General features: G+C 48.4%; 1 protein-coding gene across 3 annotated transcripts in view; it reads right to left on the reverse strand.

Annotated features, from left to right (window-relative positions):
* Nucleotides 1-541: 541 nt before the first annotated feature.
* ZNF407 (zinc finger protein 407) overlaps nt 542-22952 on the reverse strand; it is a 373222-nt gene continuing 350811 nt past the window's right edge. For all 3 annotated transcript variants that reach the window (XM_043889302.1, XM_043889304.1, XM_043889303.1), the window contains exon 9: nt 542-2548. In XM_043889302.1, coding sequence (XP_043745237.1) covers nt 1245-2548 — 1304 coding nt within the window. In that variant the 3' untranslated portion in view covers nt 542-1244. The remainder of the gene's footprint in view (nt 2549-22952) is intronic.

The following is a 22952-nucleotide window of genomic DNA, read 5'->3' on the forward strand; positions in this document are numbered from 1 at the left end:
TAAGATGCTAACCATGATAGACTATGTTACTGTCACCAGAATCTGCCTGGGTCATGGGCCCAATGTGGAGCACAGGGCACCGGGGTGCAGAGACGGCCAGTGGAACCCAGCGCGCTCAGCAGGGTGGAGAGGGGAGTGGGCGCTGGCCAGCGGGGGACAAGTACTCTGCGTGTTCTATGGCTGCCCGTCAGTTGGCTGCTGGAAAGAAAATGTCATCCTTCTCTTTTAGTGCTATCCATTTATTTCAAAGAAAAAAGAAACAGAACAAAAACAACCTTTGCGTTTGAGGGAGGGGAGGATTTTACAATTTTGGAAGAGAAGCAATTAAGAAGCGGGTCACCTGGCTATGAACTTGCCCCCCCCAGTGGAAGGGACCCCACAGCGAGGCACACACAGTCCTGCGGGGCCCAGGCCATGGCTCTCTATCACTGATGTTTGATGTCAGCTCTTTCACACGGACATAAATCACTGATAACTCCTGTGAAAATGATATCAACATTAAGAAACATGTTATAAAAGCAAAATACTGATACAAACAGTATTTTTCAGAATGCACATTTCATATAGACTTTATTGTATGAAACAGTCAAAATTAGAAGCATTGGGTTTTCTTAACTAAGGTTTATTTTAATAAACGTCAAGGCTTTTCTTAACCATAGGCTTAAGGAGGAATCTTTTAAGCTGAAGCAACCCGGGCAAGGACCACACGTACAACGTCTGGAAGAGGAAGGGGGTACACAAAATGAACAGGCTGCCTTTGGTCTGGGGACGCTGTGATCCTAACATTTCCAGGAAAATGAACAGGAGCAGGCTGCTTCCACGTGGTAACGAACGTAGCTGCAATTTTTAATCAAACATGTAATAAATTGTTACAATGGGGACATGCTGGACTGCAAGGGCAGCCGTGTCTGGAGCCACTCTTCCATGGCTAGGGCACAGTCCCTTCACAACTGAAATGGGAAAACATTTGTGGGAACAAAACAGAAACCAACTTAACTTCTCTGCACAATGGGTAGAACAGGGGGAGGAGCATCAACAGAGGAACCAAACGGTAACCAGACTTGCCTCGGGCGGCCCCGCCCCGCTGCCGGCCACGCTCCTACGTGCGCGTCCCCGGTGCCCCGAGCACGCAGTCGGCGCAGGGCCATCCCCGGCCCCTCAGACGCGCGCTTCGCTGGCAGGTGCAGGGCACACGGCCTTGCGTGCTGGTCTCTCAGCCTGGCGCCGGCGGCTGGGCTCCGGCCTCAGGCTTCGTGGACTTCGCTGCTGTCTCTTTGGCTCTGGATGACAGCGGCTGCCGGGGAGCCCTCCTGGGTGTAGATGACCATGCTCGTCAGCTGTTCGGCTCCACCGGGGACCACGGCCCCAGCCTGCAGGAGCTCCTGGGAGCCGGCCGCCTCAATGACGGTGTGCGAGTACACGGCCGGCTCGTCCTGCACGCCGGGCGGCAGCTCAGTCACGATGTAGTGTGTGGCCCCCTCGGGGAAGCCGCCGCTGGACTCCTGGACCATGGCCTGCACCAGCTCCTCGGTGACGATGATCTGCGAGATCTCGCCGTCCGCCTCGGCCAAGTCCACGTGCGGCCCGCGTGCCTCGGCCTCCTGCATGATGATCTGGGAGCCCTCGCGGGCCAGCATGTGCACCGTGCCCTCTTCGTTGACGATGACCTGCGTGACGCCGTCCTTCATCAGCTGGCCGGCTGCCGCCGAGTCGCACACAGCGAACTGCAGCATGCCCTGCACCACCTTCTTGAAGGCCACCTGCGTGCGCTCCTGTGACGCGATCACAGCAGCCGGCCGCACCAGCTGGGTCAGCACCTCCACCGGCTCCGCGGCGGCCGCACTGTCCGGCCCGTCATGGAACACATGGATCTCTGGGGCCGCGGGCATGGCTGCCTCCTGCTCCGGCAGCTGCACCAGCATGTCCCTGGGCCCAGCCCTGCCCTTCTCCTCGGCCGCCGCCGGGCCCTCCGCCCCTCCCAGCTCGGTGACTGCGCACAGCAGGGCGTCCAAGGCCGAGGCCGCGTCGGGCGGGGGGACCCCAGCCTCGGCTAGGTCTAGAATCTCCTGCTTGGTCACCTGCTGAATGACGGCCCCGCCGGGGCTGAGGGGCTCGTCCACGCCGTGCCCTTCCATTGAGCCGCCCACGACCACCACCTGCGTGGCTCCGTCGGCCAGCGGCTCCGGCAGGCCTGGGCCGGGAGCCCCGCCGCCCCCGTGCGCCCCGCTCTGCCCGGCGGCGATGACCTGGCCGTCCTCGGTGATGTGTACCACGCGGGCCACCTGGCCGGCCAGGGCCAGCGTCTGCAGCGTGGCCGCGGCCGTCTCCTCCACGGAGGCATCTAGGGCGAACTCGCCCTCATAGCCCTGGATGATGATGACCTGCTGGACCGGCTCAGGCGGTGCCGCCGACCTCCTGCTGCTACGCAGCGGCCTGTCCTTGACCGGAGACTCCTCCGCCAGTGCAGCCGCCGTGAACGGGCTGTCCGTCTCCACGAAGGTGGCTCCCTGGCCCTTCAGGCGGCATTCATAGGACTTGGACACGATGCCTAGGGGGAGACAGGGACCAGTTAGAGCCTAGAAAAGTGACTTTTAGGATTAGAAGTAAGACAGTTCTGAAGAAGCTGGAAAACCTCAACAGAAGCATCCCCATGACCCACGACTCAGATCCCCCAGCTGCCTGCGTTGGGGGGCGGGGCCTGGGGGGTACTCAGGGCCTCCATGGGTGCTCCCAGCTCCCAGCAACACAGAGCAGGGCTGTGTTGTCGGGGGAGACGCCCACATCCCTGGCTGACTGTCCAGATACAATCTCAGCAGCCATGGTCTCTTTCCAATTCCTGTGAAAAGAGTACGAGGAATCTCCTCCGTCATGCTCATTTCTAATAAGATGTCCAGTAGCTGGTGTTAAGGGCATTTTCCTTTCAACTCAAAGGAGAATCTTTTTTCCATGTCCCAACATTAGCTTAGTGTGTCTGTTTGTTCGACGAGAAGAATGAAAGCTTTGCATACTGAATTTATAAACTTGCCCTCGGTAAACCCCAGCTGTGAGAGTTTAAGGCCCCGGGCGTGTGAGCCCCTGCTGCGTGTCAGGTGCTGAGCCCGGGAGCAGGGTGGCCGGCCTGCCGGAGTGGTCCACGGCGGCCGGGCACCCAGCACAGATGCAGGGTCTCCGCCGTCTGGCGCTCGGGGGCGGCACACAGGCCGGAGACTGAGTGCACAGCCCCCAGGGCAGCCGGAGCGGGTCCCACCGTGTCGCTGTGACGTCTGGCCAAGCGCCTGGCACGCAGCCGCCCTTCAAATCATAGAGAGGACCACCATGCCCAGGCTCTGGGGAAGGACACTCAGCAAGAGGAGCAGAGAGACAGCCGCACAGCCTGCCCGAAGGGATAGGAACATCCAAGCTCGCCCCCGGGTCTGAGCGGTAAGAGCCTGGAGACAGAGCACCCAGGGCAGCAGACCTGGGGTCTGGGGGTGGCCGGGCCGGCTCCTGGGATCACAGGCTGGGCCGGGACCAGGCTGTCAGGGCCCCTCTGCAGGAGGCACTAAGGCACGTGGGCCACAGTCTGCATGGAGAAGACACCTGTTGAGCGTTTTTAATCAGGAAAGTTAAGTGAGTGCATCTGTTTGAGAACTGTGCCGGGGGCCCAGCGTTTATTACCGTAAACACTGGCCCTGCCTTCCCCATGGTGAGCACCCTGCGATCGTGTCACGAGGAGATAAGCCCGAGGGACCAGGCACGAGCCCGACAGCGCAGGGCGGGCGGGCCCGGGAGAGGGCGCCTGTGGGCACCGGCCTTGGCGCACCTGGCCGTCCCTGCGGAAGGCTCCTGTCCCTGCAGGGTGGACGCCCGCTGCCCGCCCAGGGAAGGCAGGGCAGCCCTGAGCTGCCGCTGGGCTGAGAGCGTCAAGCCCACCTTTCAGGCCTCCCTCCTGTTACAGAAAGGGGGCTCTGGCCCCAGAAGCGAGGCGGAGGATATTGTCAGGCGCGTGGACACTGGTCCCCTCAGGCCACCTGCGACAGAGGCGAGGCTTCTTTGTTAACTCTACAGGGAAAGCTGAGCAAAACCTACAGTCACTTAAACTGAGCTCCTGTTTTCTCCTTTAAGCCCCTAGTTCTCTACTAGTTTCTTATCGCCGCCTCCCACCCTCCTAAGTGAGTGGTGCTAAGCTGCTTTGGTCTCTGTGACTCCACAGCCCCCCAGGCTCCTCTGTCCATGGGATTCTCCAGGCAAGCATGCGGAGTGGGCTGCTATTTCCTCCTCCAGGGGATCTTCCCAACCCATGGGTGGAACCCAAGACTCTCACGTCTCCTGAACTAGCAGGCAGGTTCTTTACCACTAGCACCTCCTGGGAAGCCTCCTAAGTGAGAGAATGAGTTCTGAACGATCTCAAGTATTTCCTTATCTCAATGGCAACCACATTTAAAATATTTCACTTCACTCTCCCTCATGTAGGTCCTTTTTTAAAGAAGCACACTTTATTCTTACCAAAGGAGAAAAAAGGATTAAGAATTGTTGATTATTGTTGCTAACATTCCTTAAAAATAGGACAACTATTTTGCTTACTGCATTGGTGCCATTCTGTGAGAAAGCGTTTCTTTCAGTACAGAGTCCACTTTAAGCAAAGACCCGGGCAAGGCCTGCCTTTCAGCAGGGACAGCAAGTCAGGCTGGATTCACAGAAGATGTTTAATTATGTTCACCACGAGGACACCTGGGCTCGTATGCAGACTGTGTGTGGGCCATGGCCCCAGACTGGGAACCACGTGTAAAGTTTTAAAAACGCAAACTCTCAGCATTCAGTGTGCTGCTGGGAAGGGTCACTGGTCAGGATTTTCAAGAAGTCAGGCCACTGCATCCCCCTAACTCCTGAAGCCAGAGGGAGCCTTCCCATGGCCGGGGTTAGGATCAGAGGGGGCTCCCGTGCCCTGTGCTTTAACCTCATCACATGGGCATGTTCTGAACATCAATCCTCCTAAACTCGCTCCTCAAAGAGGGCAGAACTGGGCTCAGTGCAGGAGCAGAAGGCCTGCCCGATGGGTGGGGAGCTCCACAGGTCCTGTGCCTCCACGCAGGCCTGAGTCTCAGCTGGTGGGGGTCGCCATCTCTGCCCAGTTTTCTCCCAGCTAGGACCCCCCTGCTTATTTAACTTATATGCAGAGTACATCATGCGAAATGCTGGGCTGGATGAAGCACAAGCTGGAATCAAGATTGCTGGGAGAAATCAATAACGTCAGATATGCAGATGATACCACCCTTATAGCAGAAAGTGAAAAAGAACTAAAGAATCTGTTGATGAAAGAGGAGAGTGAAAAACTGGCTTAAAACTCAACATTCAAAAAACAAAGACCATGGCATCCAGTCCCATCACTTTATGGCGAATAGATGGGTTAACAATGGAAACAGTGACAGACTTTTTATTCTTGGGCTCCAAAATCACTGCAGATGGTGACTGCAACCATGAAATTAAAAGACACTTGCTCCTTGGAAGAACAGCTATGACCAACCTAGACAGCATATTAAAAAGCAAAGTCATTACTTTGCTGGCAAAGGTTCATCAAGTCAAAGCTATGGTTTTTCCAGTAGTCATGTATGGATGTGAGAGTTGGACCATAAAGAAAGCTGAGCATTGAAGAATTGATGCTTTTGAACTGTGGTGTTGGAGAAGACTCTCAAGAGTCCCTTGCACTGCAAGGAGATCCAACCAGTCAATCATAAAGGAAATCAGTCCTATTCATCGGAAGGACTGATGCTGAAGCTCCAATATTTTGGCCACCTGATGTGAAGAACTGACTCATTGGAAAAGACCCCAATGCTGGGTAAGATTGAAGGCAGGAGGAGAAGGGGATGACAGAGGATGAGAAGGCTGGATGGCATCACAGACTCGATGGACATGAGTTTGAGTAGATTCCAGGAGTTGGTGATGAACAGGGAGGCTGGTGAGCTGCAGTCACATGACTGAGTGACTGGACTGAACTGAGGACCCCGGATCTTCTCTGTGCTGCCCTTTGACCCCTCTCCTCCCCTGTACTTTTCTACTTCGAATGGAACATTCCACATGTCTTCATCACACTCGGCACCTGACCCAATTGGCTCCTGCCCATTCTTTAATTCCAAGGTCATTTTGTTGATAACTGGGGGGGGGGGAGAAATATGGATACAAAACATAAAGCAAGCAGCCTTCCAGTCACAGGCCCCCATCCCTAACTGATTGAGAAGCGGGCCTACTGCCCTGGGGGCTCAGTGGTAAAGAACCTGCCTGCAGTGTCGGAGACCCGGGTTCAACGCTGGGTTGAGAAGATGCCTTGGGGAAAGGAATGGCTACCCACTCCAGTATTCTTGCCTGGGAAATCCCATGGACAGAGGAGCCTGGCGGGCTACAGTCCATGGGGTCACAAAGATTCGGACACGACTCGGTGACTGAATAACACAACTGCCCTGACGTTAACCAAGGAGGAGCTGCTTAGCTGGAAGACATGAGCACCCCGTCCTCGACGCTCCCTGAGGGAGATGCTACATGCTGAGTCCAGGCGACTCCTTCTTTAGTCTGCAGCGGGACTGAAGTTACAGAATTATCAGCTGAATCCTGGGCAGCACTGATAATGATGCGACTCAGAACTGCTTACTGAATTTATTTGAATCCGGAGGTGGGTTAAGCCACTTCCAGACCATTAAAGTAAACTACGTGGGTAAATACTGCTGTCACCATGGGTGTGACGAAGCTCATCAACGCCAGCACCTTCACCTCGACTCCGCGCAAGCCGGCGACTCCATCACAGTTCATAAATGCGGCCGCAGGTCCAGCTTTGATTCAGCAATTTAATAACTTCGAGTGCTGTCAGTACTGCTTTGAAAAATAGCGCCTATAAAATGTAACAGCCTCAATCAGATTGGAAAAGATTCACCCACTGAAGACTCTTCCATTTCGTCCATAATGAATTAATGTTGAGATGTGTAGACGTTCAAGAGTCATTTAAACTAATGTGAGTCTCTACTGTAACTTTACATTCTAACCCGGCTATGACCAAGAATTTACTGGGCACATCAACTTCAATTTTTGAGATCTTTCAAGTAAATATGAACTGTAAAGCTCACCAATGCAAATGGCCAATGGACACAGTATCTGGAACACAGCAAGTTTGTGCCAATTTTATCCACAACTGCTTAGTCACTGTTACTGCTTCAAAACTGCACACACATCTTTAACAACCAACAGGGTCTAAACCAGCCCTTTCTGGATCTGTTTCCAATAGGACAGTGAGAAGATTTGTGTAGAAGATGCAAATGCAGGTGAGATGGGCCCGTTTATGAGATTCCCAACTCACTGCCTATCTCCTTTCATAAGGACAGAGCTACTTTACTGCCTTCTCATAGCCAAACACATTGAAAGTTTACAACTCAGTTGTAATAGAAAGAATTTTTTTTGGGGGGGTGTGTGTGTTGGGGGGGCGCTGAGGCTTTGTCTTCAGGGAAATGCTCTTCAATACGAGAGCCCCCTTCTGCAGAAGATCACTGTGGAGTGCACTGCCTCCTGCCTTGTCCCCTTGGAAGAGAACCTCTCCGGCGCTGGGACCACGAGAAGGAGCGGGGTGGGGGGGTCACCTGGAGACTCCCCCCCGCTCCCCACAACCGTGCATGCGTCTCTGCTCTGCCGTCGGCCGAAGCTGCAGCTAGGGTTTAGTACCTGGCTGCTTCCTTTCTGCGTGCGTGTTAGTCTTTCATTACTGTCATCATTTTTTCTCATAGAATAAATACCTTATGCTTTTGTTAAGCTTACATTTAATTAAAATGTACAGAATTTGTGCAGTAAACTCGAATGAAACAAATAAAACAAGGCCCCCTCTCTTGAAGGCATACGTTGTGAATGAAAAATGTCATTACAGACTAAAAAATTTTGCCGTAAACAGGGCCTACAGAGAGAAGTTCCCCTGTAATGACGCCCATAAAATACACAAATGGCACTTTTAGTACCATCCTGAATATGGCATTTTCTGTGCTCGACACACAATCTAAATGGTTTGATCATAGAGCATAATACTCCATTGGGTTTATAGAACAATCAATGTTCCATAAAATGATGTATTTATCCAATAGTAGGCTCAGCAGTTACTGGCGTATGACATCGCAGGACAGAGGCTGGGCTCCTCACGGCTCACGCGCGGGCTGTAAAACTTGTCTCACCCACTCCAACAACTTCATCTCATCTGCGTCGAGTAATTTGTTGAAGACTCAGCTTGGCTTAAAAAAAAACTTGTAATAAAAATTCATGGAATTTTCAGGAGAATGAAAGCTGATGACAATAGAAAGGTCACATTGTGTCTCCACTAAAGGGGTCAGAGGTCACCAGCAGTTCTAAAACCGAAAGTAGATTTCATGCATCGTGTAGCAGATAAAGATGGCATTAAAAAGACTTGTGCGGCTGAAATGTCGGCTGCATCAGGGAAGCCTGTGCTAATATCCGACGTGAGCCACTGTGCCGCCGCCAGCCAGCATTTATTTTAAATTTCTAAGCTGCTCCTGCAACAGCATTACATGTTTATACACTGCTAGGTTATGTCTCAGACACTGTGTGTGTTTTACCATTTTATATTTTGGGAGGGTACTAAGCTTGAAAATGCTAGGTTGCCTCACTGTCACAATCAAAGCACCTCGAATATGATGCGATTAAGAACGTAATGCCTTTTATATAAAAATCTGAGGCACATATGACACTGTGATTCTTAAGCCACGTACGGTTTTCCTCAACTTCAGTTTTAAGATGTGATTTTAACAAGAATGTTAAGAAATCATACTTAATGTCTATTAAAATGAAACAATATTAACAGATTATGCTAATAAATTAGAGCCATATTTTAATGTCACAAAAGCTTGTAAGTTTCTCAAGTGAAAGCTGAGAATGACAAATTAAAACTCAATGAAATATAACCTTTTAGAAATCTCAAAGCAGGGAATAAATTATTCGTATAATGGCATTCACCAATCGTATAGCCAATCACATCGATATCAGTAACTGCTCTGTAATGGAGTCATTTTCTGGACAATAATAGTTACTGATACGCCAGTGAGCCTGCAGGAAGGCCCCAGCGGCGCCCCCTGCAGCCCGGCTTGAAGAAGTCTGAGGCTAGTCAGGGAGCTGTGCTCCACAGGCTTGCCTCCCTGCAGGAAACCCTGACCCAGTCCCGCCGGAACAGTGTGGCCATGATCGCAGTGGGCTGTGTACCAAAATGACAATATGACGATTTCACCGTCTTTTTCGGAGAGAGAACCAAGGGCGGTCGGTACCTTACGTCTCATTATTTTCAAGGGTGAGAAATGCATTTTGGTTAATGTTAATAACATTCACATACAATTAGAAATACTGAGGTTACTGGAGACACAAAATTGAAATTATCTTCGGATGTTGGCATGCTTGTTAGTGTGACAGCCATCCTGGTGGGATGTATTTCAAAGCTCAGGCTTGTGCTAGTCATTCTGAAACCAGTTTGCCCTGGCCTAAGAATGTGTTAAACACACCACAACTCAATAAGTAAGAGGCACCCTGGTAAGTCCCTGCTTTATGCCACAAATAAAAACAAAGGTCTATGTCACAGAGTTACAGTAAAGGTCACTGCTCTGTCCTCAATTTCATGACGGCCATCGTTTTATAAGAAGAGATGAGGAAAGTTATTATTCTGTAAAAAATTAACTGTAGTCCACATCTTTTCTGAGAGACTCTTTCACCTAAGTTCAAAGACAATTTTATAAGCTACCTGTTTAACTGAAGGGAGTATGTATAATCAGGCAGGGCCCAGATTTACGAAACAAAAGCCTTAGTCCTTTCCCCCCCAGTTATCACTAGTACTACACTCAGGACTAGCGGTGGTCAAAGACAATCACATGTAAGACCCCTGAAAGATATTCTAAGATGCTCAGGAAAAACCATGAATAAATTTTATCTCCAGTTGGTAATACAGGATCTGATGGGTTTCTAACTTTGTGTCTCCATGGGCCTCAGTATTTCCATGGGCACTGAGGAGTAACAAAGGATAAAGACAGTATTTTACCTTTAAAGTCACAGACCCTAAGAGATGCTGTACTGCATCAGACCCTTAGGTACAGACGATCACTTGCTGCATGGAGATCTAATGGGGGTCATGCAGGCAAACCTCTCTCAGGAAGACGGGTCCTTTAAGGTCATCCTGACAGGCTTTGGGGCTGGAGAGGCGGGCAGGCGTGGTAACTGTTTCCCTGCTGCCGAGGCCGCAGGGGTGCAGATCCCTCAGGACGGGACCCCAGAACTTTGGAGATCTGGCCCATGGGGCAGAAGCGTGTCATCATGATTCACAAGGGGGATGAAATGGGACTAAAGTCAGATGGTGAAGTGCTCTGATCTCAGCCTTTACCCGCCAAGAGCATTCCTAACGCCCATTGGGTTTCCTAGCAGAAAGCGCTCAAACGTCTTGAAGAAGCTGGGAGGGAGGGGGCTGCCCAGGGTCGTGCCCTTGGCATCCCACATGCGTTCTGGGGGTCGGGTTGGGCCTGGCCGCTGCAGGGAGCCCACCTGGGATATGCGTGTGATTCCCCAGGAGCCCTGGCGTCCAGACCTCCACCCCAAGCCTCTGACCTCATCCGTGTGTGTTCGTGGTCCGCTGATGAAAGGTAAGCCACATGCCACACCCTTGCACTCGGAAGCCTGGGGCCTTGAACAAGCGGGGGGATTTTAGGCCGGCAGCATTTCTGAAGGCCTTAGAAGACTCCAGAGGAACAGCAGCCCTGTCTGCTTACTGCAAGGCCACTTCCATTTGACTTAAAGACATCAACTCAGATGAGTGCTGACATTCTTTCTGGAGTTACGCCCTCAGAAAATTAGGAAGCCCGACGCCCTTTTCCTGAACGTCCTCTGCCTGTCTTATAAAACTCCCTGTAGAGATAATGCACTATTAGGAGACAAGGCCTCCTTTTCAGAAGCTGTAACTGTTACACACACTTAAAAGGTAAAATCACGCAAATAAGAAGCCCAATCAATGGCGCTGGTGGACCTCCTCTAACACAGCTGAGTTCACAGGCCAACGGTAGATAAAACTAGCCTCCTGTGTGTTTCTGGCAAACCCAATGACAAGATCACGTTCATTTTTGTAGGCATGTTCCAACTGCCTGTGTTTCAAAGCATCTTCCTGTCTTTCCTGAGGAGATGAGAGGAAGCGGACGACTGTCTCCACTGCAGACCCTTGTGTATGAAGGTAAAGAGCAAACCACTCCTCAGTCACAGCACAGAGGCACCATCAGAATCGAGTTTACAGCAGGCAGAACCTGCAGCTGGGCAAAGCGCACTGTTAGTGTTTTAATTATCAGCCAGGCTTTTGGAGGCCTAACATCTGCTCACAGCCGAGCAGCGGCAGCTGCTGGTGTAGACTTAAAACAACGTGAGTTTCTTCTCCACGTGGTCAATGAATCATCCGTTCTGGGTACACGGCTGCTACCTTTCCTGTGTGTGAGGGCCCCAAGCATCCACTGAGTGGGTACCGGGTGGAGCCCACCTGCTCCCAGGAATGGGTCTGAGGACCGCAGACACCCTGAGTCTGGGGACCAAGAACAGGGGGACACAGTGCCCGGCTGTGGGCGGCCGGCACCGGGGAAGGTTCACAGTGAGGACCCGACCACCCAGCTTGGGCACAGGCAGAGCAGGCTCTGACTCGAGGCTGTTAACGTACGAGTGAGCAGGGGCCGTAGACCTGCCCTTCCCGGGGTCCACCAGACTGATTTTGGGGGGCGACGGGTACTGTCCTGCTCCAAGGCCGGCCCAGCACACAGCCTTCTCTGCAGTGAGGACAGGACAGAGGTGGGGTCAGGGGTGGGGAGACAGCTGGTCAACGTGGAAAATGACAACCTATCTTCTCCTGAACCAGTGAATCCTACCATCTTTATTTTGAACATCTTCCTAAATACCCAAGTTAAACTCCTCTGTTAAAATCGCAGGGTATCCACATGTCTGGGATAATCAAGGCTAAATACTCATTTGAAAGTATCAAAGTCCAAACTTGGAGGCTTGAACCCTTGCTTTTAAATGGATGGAATGAATGAAAATAAACTTACAAATTACAACACTGAAACACCAGCAGCTGAAACCTCAGGAGCTCTGAGTGCCAGCAGCGTGTGAGACTTGATCACTGAAATATAAGTCAAGGAGAATGTGCTGTGCTGGGGATTCTGCAAATCCACCTCAAGTGGACCTTCAGAATGATCTGGAATCTGGATCCAGATTCTTACATAGCACATAAAAATATCTCTGGTACTTTAAAAGCCAATTAAAAAGGGGAACTATTACACCCATATACATGCAATATCATATCCCAAAGGGAAAGAAAACATATCAATTTAATTCTTCAAGAATAATGACTGTGCACAAGCAAAATATGTTATTTGCAAATAAGTGCTTGCAAATAGCAGGCTCTCTTATCTTGTCATTTCAAAACAAAGCAAACATTTTAAACGTAATTATAAAAATGTATGAAAATACCCCCGTTGATTTTTTTAACGGCAGAAAATGTCAAGGATTACCGCATCAGCTCATGAGAGCAGCTCTCAATTTAGAAGTCAAGCTGAGAACTGGATTCCTGTGGGAGAACCATGAAGTAGCACGGGGATTCTTTCTGGCATTGTGCTTTGGGCCAACAGAAGGGTTGGGCTTGGTTGGAAACTGCGTGCTTGAATGCTACCAGCATGGAGGTGGGGCCCATGATAAGGAGGGGTGACCTCCCCCAGGCAGTGTGTTAGGCTGAAAGGAGATCGCAGTTAGGCAGAGAGACCAAGGGGACCCTGGTAAGCGCAGGAAAGTCAGAGTCAGAGGAGATGACTAGGTGGTCAAGACCCTGGGTCTCAGAAAACAAGTAAGAAGGAGGTGAGCAACCACGTGGGATGTCAGGAACACCACCGAGACCAGAAGCATCTCTCCAACAGGAACGGATCGCCAGGAACACCGTGAAACGGACCCCCAAACTGAGAGTCACGGGCTGGCAACCAGCTGAGCACAGGGCGGGGCGCAGACCTCGCCCCCTGCAGACAAACCCCAACACGTGTCGTTCTAGTTCCACGACTAACACGAGGGCACGACCCTGGCCATCTTCCTTGGAGCACACGAGCACTGAGCTATGAATCCTCACATGTGGCATTAATCAGAACACGACACAATTAGTTTTAGTGGCTTCACCGATAGGAAGGAAAAAAGGGAGGTCTTCAAAACTTGGAAGGACGTTCACAGGGATATGAAAATTCATATGTTTTCCTTCACCCCTATTTATTATTAAATGCCGTCAAGTATTTTCCTGAGCAGAGATGTCCCACTCTTTCTCGGAGTCGCAAGACAATCAGAATGACAGTACTGAATTAATTCCTCATTTGCTGGCTGGAAGAAACTCGGAGCTGAATTGCCAAAGGGCAGAACCGGGAGAATGACACCATGCATCTCGGCGTTTGTGTACGTCCATTTGATTACTGCGCTTGTGTGTTATCCTACTGGTCTAGCAGCTGCTGTCTTCCTCCATCTACAGAGCGCCAAGGCACCCGTTAGTAGTCACTAAGCTCTGAAAAGTATTACTGAGTATCTGGAATTCTTAACAGAAATTCCAGGAAGTCAGGTGGATAAATCACAGACATAAAATGAAGGAAAAAAACACCTCCTAGGAAAGGTTCCATTAAAGGCACCTCAGAAGCTGTGCTAACTGGTGCCAGCCCAGGGGCCAGGGTACCTCCAACCCCTCAGGAGCCGCCCCGCGACCTCCTGTGCTAGGCCCGGGTGCTGGACAGTTTAGCCTCACCTTCTTTTCTTCCAGGTGCTTTGAGTAACTTCTGCCGTCTGGGCCTCCCTCTTCCCAGTGACTCCCATTGTCCGGAACAAACACTATTGGCTTCCTCTGCTCTTATATCTGACCCTGTCCTGTTTGTGAATTAATAACCATACACCATCCACGTACACCAGCTTTCCCTACACAACATACAAGCAATCCCCCAAATTATAACTTAGCCAGCTCACCTCACTGAGCTTAGGTTCTCTCTTAGAAACACTCTTTTATCATTCAATTCTTGGTTGTATCATCCCGCTTTTTGAATTTATTTATACATATAGATAAATAAATAAATAAATAAATTCAAAACGCGGGATGATAAAAAGGGGCTTCCCTGATAGCTCAGTTGGTAAAGAATCTGCCTGCAATGAAGGAGACCCCAGTTAAATTCCTAGGTTGGGAAGATCCCCTGGAGAAGGGAAAGGCTACCCATTCCAGTATTCTTGGGCTTCCCTTGTGGCTCAGCTGGTAAAGAATCCTCCTGCAATGTGGGAGACCTGGGTTCAATCCCTGGGTTAGGAAGATCCCCTGGAGAAGGGAATGGCTACCCACTCCAGTATTCTGGCCTGGAGGATTCCATGGACTGTATAGTCCATGGGGTCACAAAGAGTTGGACACGACTGAGTGACTTTCACTTTCACACATGAAGAATCAGAATCCTAAATATTCTGATATGCTCAAAATTTGCTTGAATTTTGGATATAGTAAAGAAGGCTTCACTCCTTTTCAATCTACAAAGAAACGGTCATGAACACAACTTATCTGGCCCAAACTTACCTTGGACATACTGAAGGTCAGAGGGCAAGGGGCATTTGGGAGGAAATACAGTAAACCCTGATAAGAGACTTTTTGGCTTAAACCTTCACATGTGGAAGAACATGTGGACCTAGAGAGAGAAACCGTCTAATTAGGTTTAACTTCAGCACCATGAAAACACCGAGGAAGAGAGGCCAACTGTGCCCGGGGTTCTCTGCAGGGCTGCCCAGGGGCTGGGCCAAGGCGGATGTTGAGTCCTGGCTGGTGGGGGCAGGAGAGTGGGGAGGCCTCCGCTGTGCTGACATCAGGGTGCTGTGCACTGGCTTGACCTTCTAACCTCTGGATGAGTGGATGCAACAGACGTATCAGAAGGATGCAACGCTCCCTGGGAACGCCCAGATACGAGGTGGAGGGGAGTGAGGCAGTGCGAGCTGAGTGGGCAGAGATCTCTGCAGGGGCTCTGCTTCCATCCACCTTTCTGGGAAGGCCCAGGGCTCTCGGCACCTGGTTCAAAACCCACTAAGTCAGATGCTCTCAGCTTCTCCATGCCAAAGAACCCTGTGATTCCAGGATAAGCTGGTACTCTTGGGGCCAGCTGATAACCTGGCCTCCACCACAGTCCAGTCTACAGAGAATGGCACCACATCATTGGTCTCGTATCGCTGCCTTTAAAAAAATGACGTAGTATAGTCAGTCCTTTCCCGTTAAGCTATGAATCATAAACATTCTCTTAAGTATCTGATGCACCTCCACCTCCACAAGACAGTAGTTCACTGAGTTATTTAGATGTGGAAATTAATGGGCTGATGGTAGCATTACAGCTCAGATGGATTTACAGTTATCATATTTGGCCCAGTGTGATTTCAAATCAGAATTCTGACTGTTTGAATGGAAATTCAGAAATATTAAAAAGCCATGTTAAAACTGGCTGGTTTATCATATACAAGTACTGTGCATTAAGATGGGAAATACCCATTCATGAAGATAATGAAAAATGGACATCAATGTAATAAAATAACACATTGATGGCTTCTGAGACTTACAAAGCAGTGGGTTTCTTCCTTCTGCTTAAAAGGAAGAAATGTTCATCCAACCCCACCCCAACTCATATTTGATCTGCAATCCAGCAACAAAGCCCTGTGGTCTGTCAGCACAAAACCTGATAAAATGGCTCAAGATTTTCAACATTCAAGTTTCCATTTTTGAAAAAGAAGAGGGTGCGGGGGTGACAAGTATTATAGCCGAGAACAAACAGTGTGCAGCAAAAAAAGCAGCGGATCAATGGAGGCCCCTGACTCTGGCGCTCATAAAGCAGCCTCAGAGAACAAAGGACGACGATGATAAAATTGGTGCTCTTGTTTTATAAGGCTGGCACAGATGGGCCTGGCAGGCTTCGTGTTTCATTTTCATGAAACTTCAGCCACATTTCCAGGGCAACATTTCCACTATTTTCAAGCAAAGGGTCTCTGTGTAGGAGGCCAATGGCTTGCCAGTGATTCTGCTCAATGCCCCAACCTAAGCCAGAAAAAGGAATTTAAATGCTCAGTTAGGTTGAGTGTTAATAATCCTATATAATAATGTAAACTCAATGATTCAGTTATTAACATGCATTTTAATTAAAATGAGTCACGTTTAATTCCCAGTTAGACTTGAAGTCCTAATATAAAACTTTCTGCTGAGATGATCATAGCTATGCGTTCTACATGCACACAGACTGTTTTCCTAGTGTAGCTGAAAAAAACTGTCACCCCTCGCTCAGACACACATTGTTGATACTGCATTCTTTTACTCTAAAATAATATCCTAGAAGAAAGTCTTTGCTCTAATGGGATTTACACCAGTATATTCAGCCTGAGTGTTGAGTGTAGCAGTAACTAGGGTAAGAACCCAGAAGACACTGATTCACAATCTCTAGTCTTGGCGCAAAACATTAGATACATGGTGATCTTCAGATGAAAGTAAGAAATTTTAAACACCACCACATGTGACAATAAATGATAGTTCCCCACCGCTCCCTAATAGTCAAATATCATATGGTATTAGTCATATCTGGCATATTTATATAATTTATTCACAATAAAATTAATACACAACTAATATATTATGTGGAGAAGGAAATGGCAACTGACTCCAGTATTTTTGCCTGGAGAATTCCATTGACAGAGGAGCCTGGCAGGCTACAGTCTATGGGGTCGCAAGAGTTGGACACGACTGCATCTAGGCACACAATGTGTTGACTTCACACCGTCTGTCTTAGACTTAATGAAGGTCTCATTGTCACTAACAATCGTCAAAGTTTAGGAAAGCGCCACATGTATGAGATAGGAACAAGGCCATTTTAAATTCAGATCCACTTCCTCATCAAGATTACTGAGGGTTGTTCATAACAGTGGAAGAACACAAAAGGAGAAATAATACCAGCCAAGCCAAGCAAACCAAACCAGTCTGAACAAAGCCCAGAGTAACAGGAGCTCTGAGCAATATGGAATATTCCAGTGGCTTCTTGAAGTCAAGGCCAGAACTATCAGGGAATCTAGTTCTGGAGGTCCTGTCCCCTCATATTAATAAAACAAGACAAAACAAAACAGAGCTGAACACAACACCCTCCAACGAAGCTGCATGTAAACAATTCTGTGCACTTGTTCAAATGGCAAGACTTAATTTTCCCCAAGATGCCAGTATATACTCCTGAACACAGATCTAATGCCGGTTCCATAAATAATGGAAATTTTCTGCAAAGGCTCCAGGGATGTTAGGAAAGGCCAACTGCTCTCATCAGCTAGGGTGTTTTCAACAGTATTTTGTATTTTGGCCACAGGGATCAAAATCTTATGCTGACATTCTATATTTGCATATTTCTCAGTAACTTTTTACAGAAGCATATAGAAGACACCGAAGATTGAAAGCAACCAAAATAATTCACAACTTCTCAGCACCTCTTTAATGTCCAAAATAAACCTAGCAGTTCAGCAAAATTTAAAAACTGTCATTGATTATTAAATTGGCTGGCTCCCCTGCAAATATTTCTCTGTACTGATCTCTGTCAAGTATATGTACTTAGGTAGATGTTGGACTTAGTTCAAGATGCAGGGCATTTGCCTTGGCAAGTTAATAATTTTAACCAACAGCTCAGGTAAAGCCAGAGGGGCAGCTTATCAAGTCTGATCATAATAGGATGTTGCGGCTCACAGAGGGAATCCCACTTTGGTCACTTTAAGAAGACCCGGTGTTTGCAAAGGAGAGCACTACACTCAGTGCCAGGAACCGAGTTTGAATGGAGGGCCACAGACTGGAACTCGTCTGCACGGAGGTCATGTAGGAGGCAGAGGTTCTCTGTCCAGAAACCACAGCATGGGAATGGGGGAAGGAGGGGAGGGAGGAAGTGAGCAGGCTGGCTTGGCAAATCTACATTCACGGGGGTGGAAAAAAGGACATGAGAACAGTCTCCAAGTATCTGGGAGGTCGCCATGTAGAAGAGGGATAGTCACACGTCCCTGTGTAGCTTCAGTGTGTGCATGCGTGCTATGTCACTCAGTCGTGTACAACTCTGTGTCCCCGTGGATTGCAGCCTGCGGGCGCCTCTGTCCATGGGCTTCTCCAGGCAAGAATCCTGGAGTGGGTTGCCACGCCCTCCTCCTGGGGACCTTTCTGACTCAGGGGTCAAGCCCGCATCGCCTGTGGCTCCTACCCTGCAGGTGGGTTCTTCACTGCTGAGCCACCAAGGACGCCCTTCAGTGCACTGGCGGCATGTTTTAACCCATCTTGAGAATTTTCTAACAATTAGCAACTCACAGGTGGATACACACTTGAAAAGATGCTCAGCATCATTAATCGCTAGGAAAACGCCAATGAAAACCACATGAGCTACCACGACACACTCAGCATAAGGGCTGCCATTAAAAAAACTGAGAACACCAAGGGCTGGCGAGGATGCGGAGCAACCTGAAGGGTCACACTGCCGGTGTGAGCGCAAGACGACACAGCCACGAGGGGAAGCAGCTCGGCAGTTTCTTACCATGTGACCACGACACTCCATTCCTAAGGACATGAAAACACATGCTCACACAAAGATCTGTGCCCAAATGCTTAGAGTGGCTGTGTTCATGATCGCCCACAACCGGGGTTGTTTGGAAACAACCCAAATGTCCGTAAATGGGAGAATGGAGAAGTACACTGTGCTGTGTCCATACAATGGAGTCATGCTCAGGAGGAAAAGAGAACGGCTGCCAAGTGCAACAATGGGACTGACCTCAAAAGCGTTATGCTAAGCGGAAACAAGGCTACCCACTGCACCACCTCATTTATGTGACCTCTGGAAGAGACAATATTGCACGCACCGCCAAGAGCTGCGTGTGCGGTGAAGACAGATACCATGAAGGGACCCCAGGAGGCGTCACGGGTGGTGGTAATGGTCTGTAACCTGACTTGGGCAATGGTTACACGAGTGCACACACTGGTCAAAACTCATCCAGCTGCAAGCCTAAGAAGGATGAAATCTACTTGTAAGCTGAACCTCAGCTTGTTTCTTCTTTGAAGTCGAGGCTTTACATATAAACACTTGAGGGCCTTGTCACGAAAGGTCCTCGAGCAGCAGCTGGATGACCTCCTGCCACAGGTGCTCCTGGTCATGTGCCTGCATTCGGTGGCCAGCGAGGTCATCCCGCATCTAAGGGATCCCAGGAGTCGACGGTCACACCATGACTTCCTTTTCCTCATCTCCAGTTGATCAGAGCAACTCAAAGACTTATTTTTAGCACCTGAAAAGAAATCGGCTCTGTCCCATGTCATATTTATTTTCTAGAGACAAGGCAAACCCTGTGGCCCATGTGATCTTTGAAAGTCTAACAATTACAAAACTCATTAGGCTGAACGATCACTCACTTTTATGTTTTATCTCACTGCTGATACAGAAATGGACAAGGCTAATTCAAAGGGCAGTGAATATTCACAGGTGCCAAATAGGTATAGATTAGATACCCAAAACGAGGAGATGCAGATTACCTAATGCTAGAGATGGACCTGTATCAGGCAGGCTTGGGTTCTGTCTATGGGAGACCTCAGAAGTCTTCCCTGCTATTTGTATTGACACGTGTGAATGAATGCTATACTCCATTCAATTAAGGGAAGGCTGTATCTTCACTGAATGTGGCTGTATATAAAAATGGGGATGTGACTGTCTACCAGATGCCTGTAATTGTGGTCAATTAACATTGCTTTTTATTTCCCGTTTATCCTTTAGTTACACGGGTGCTGAGTACTGGCTTTCTGCTTCGTGTTGTCGTTGTTGCTTTGTCTGTCTGTCTATCTGTCTGTGGTGTGCTCTGATGGACACCCTGTGTGAGAGACCCACGGTGCTCCATCACCAGCCCTGAGTGATCTCAGGACCACAGTGCCAGTGAGGGGAATGTCAGGTTACTGCCAGTTCAGATGAACTTGTGTGCGGAGAAAGCATCAGAGTGAGCATGTGTGCTCTGCTGTTGCTAAAGAAATTGGGGGGAATCCCACAGCTGTTCCATTGGTCTTTGGGGTCATCTCTTTTATGACAATAATGCTGACGGCCACTTAAAAATACAATGAGGCTTTTATCTGTCAAAAATGCTGTCTTCTCCTTAATAATGTGACTTTAGGCAGACTCGAAGACTGAGGGAGCTCCTGAGTAAAATTGAAGCTTGGTTCTAACTAGCTGTGTGTGCTGAGAGAGCTTATTCAACCTTGCTAAGCGTCCGCTTCTGTCTTTAGAATGGGGAACGGGAGTGTGTTTTAAGTGTGCAAAGCACCAGGCAGCACTGCTTGGCCTGCAGTGTTTCACACGGTAGACACACTTGCTCCAGAGTCCCTCCAGGACCGCTGACTTGGGAAGTCATTATCGCCTCTGGAAACCGCCCCCCCCCCACCATGGGTCTGACCCAACATTCACAACAGTGCCGGGCAGCACCCACGTGGAGCCACGCTGCATCCCAGGCACTCTGTGGGGCCAGCTTTCAAACCTGCTTTGCCCAACTCAGGATGAGGAGGAGAAGGCTGTGTATTAGGAAGAGTGTACAAAAACGTACTGAACTTACAGTTAATTGTAGTAGTATCAACATAGGTAGATTTAGGGCGTGTGTGTTTTGGGAGAAGAGTTATGCAGCAGAACTTTGTGTTCTGATTGGCACAGAGGATCTATTTGCAGATTATTACATGCACGTACTCAGCCACAAGTTTGGAGAAGGAAATGGCCACCCACTCCAGTATTCTTGCCTGGAAAATTCCACGGATGGGGAGCCTGGCGCACTGTAGTCCATGGGGTCACAGAGCTGGACGCGACAGAGTGACTGAGCAGTCACAAGTTACTAATGAGTTTACGATACTGGATGGTTTATGCTGTGGTTGAAACAGGGTACAGGCAACTCTCAACCCCTGAAACTAAGAGAATGTGTGAGGATGTACTGTTCACTCAAACAGGATGGAAGACACATGAAGATGTAAACCCAATGGGTGAGATTTAAAGAAGCGGAGCCTTTCACCCCATTTTGAGTAAAGATAAGCACTCATAATCTTTTTTGCTTAATGTACTAAACATGGGGAGTCAATTCATTAGCAATTAGTTTAAGATTAAAAAAAATATATATATGACTGCTCTCCACCAATCGATCCAGCACCCAAGCCCGCTCCAGCCTGGACTTCAGACTCTGAGGAAGGTAACACATGGCGCAGTGCCCACGCCTCCTCTGGTTGGTAAGGGTAGCCCTCCCCCCGCAAGGACCACAGCTACTTCACCCCAGTTCATGTGAACTACCTGAGGGATGAGACGCAGTATGGAATTTGGGGAGCAAAGGTCATTGAGCGACAAGCGTGGAAAGGGGACCACTGCTTACAAGAAGTTAAAGGCCAAACCTGCCCACTGAAACACCCACAGAGAAGAGGCCAACTGGGTGGCTGTGAACACCCAGAACCAAACTTAACTGTAAACAATGCATTCACCATGGCGTGAAACAACAGATTTGGTTTATGAGAAAATGGAGATTTAACCCAAAAAATTTCCCTGGGGAAATGTAGGAAATGGAGCCTTTTCTTTATGACTATGAGTCTGAAACTGTAGCCTGCATCAAGTCAAATTATCATCAACTGCCTGAAATCAATTGTCAAGAAAGACTCTTTCCATAATGGATTTAAAAAAAGAAAGGAAAAAGGGTGAAACCGTGGCACCTCTGTTTGGAAAATGGTTAAGAGATAATGTGCAAAACTCAAAACTTTCAAGTATTCATAAGATTAAAAAAAAACATTTAAAACAAATTATTTGACAGCTGCAAATGCAGGATAACACCTAGTTGAATTATAGAAACAGTGTGGATAATTACTTTTTTCAAACGTTAGGGCTCTGTGGACCAAGGTCCTGTCTGAATTTCCCTGCAGCACAGTTAATGTGCAGTAATACAAATCCTGTTGTCACATCACCCTAAGTTCTTTATCATCCATACATCAGTAAGAATGATGAGAGGTGTCCCGTGATTCCAGCAGTCTTCCTTTGAAGGATCCACATGTTAATTACTGCACTAATTATGGTTTTTGAATAACTAACTGAAGTAAGCAGCCTATGGGAGGTGCAGGCATAAACCTAAGACTGAGAAAATACTAGTTACTGGATCATCAGTGTAAACTGACACATCGAACAGGTTTAAAAGAAGTGGAGGCTGTAGATTTTAAAAGACAAGCATCTTCAATAATTAGGGCTCCATAAGGCAGAAAGAAATGTTATTTCTTAATGGCAAGTGCATTTAAACTGTTATCTAAAGATCTGAAGGTAAGCCTGCTTAATTCACTGCTTCTTCTTTTGTTATTAGGAAAACATAATTGTTCCAAATAATTAGCACTAGAGTACATCACAAGCTGACAACAAAATTATAGAAATCTTCATATTCAGATCCCTCTAGCTGGCTATTAGGAACAGTTTCTGATCATAACCCATTAGTTGAAGTGCTTTGCGTTCTTGATTGCCACCAAATAACCTGCGATATCTGCCTAAGTTAACAGCCTCTATTTATTCAGAATTTTCTTGACAGTAAAAATTGCAGAGGATTTTTACAGCTGCCACACAAAAGAACGGTATTCGATGTGTGCACTCAGAGGATGAGGTGATACGCTAACTGAAAAATGGATTTTAAATACACTTTTAACTCCTAAGTACCTAAGTGAGAGCCTGGAAAGACACTTCTCTGTTTTTAAACAGCTGTGCCCATCTGTTTCTCAGAAACTGTCATGGCCCCATTTCATTTCTTGCAATGTCCATGTTAATTTTTTTATTTTTTTGTCTCGCCCAGTACTTTTTCCTTTCACACAATATCCCTTTAATTCTTGAGTTCTCTGTAACACAAGTGACAGAGATAACGTTTCCATTTTT

The sequence above is a fragment of the Cervus elaphus genome, chromosome 27, assembly GCF_910594005.1.
Source record: "Cervus elaphus chromosome 27, mCerEla1.1, whole genome shotgun sequence".
In the NCBI taxonomy this organism is placed as follows: Eukaryota; Metazoa; Chordata; class Mammalia; order Artiodactyla; family Cervidae; genus Cervus; species Cervus elaphus.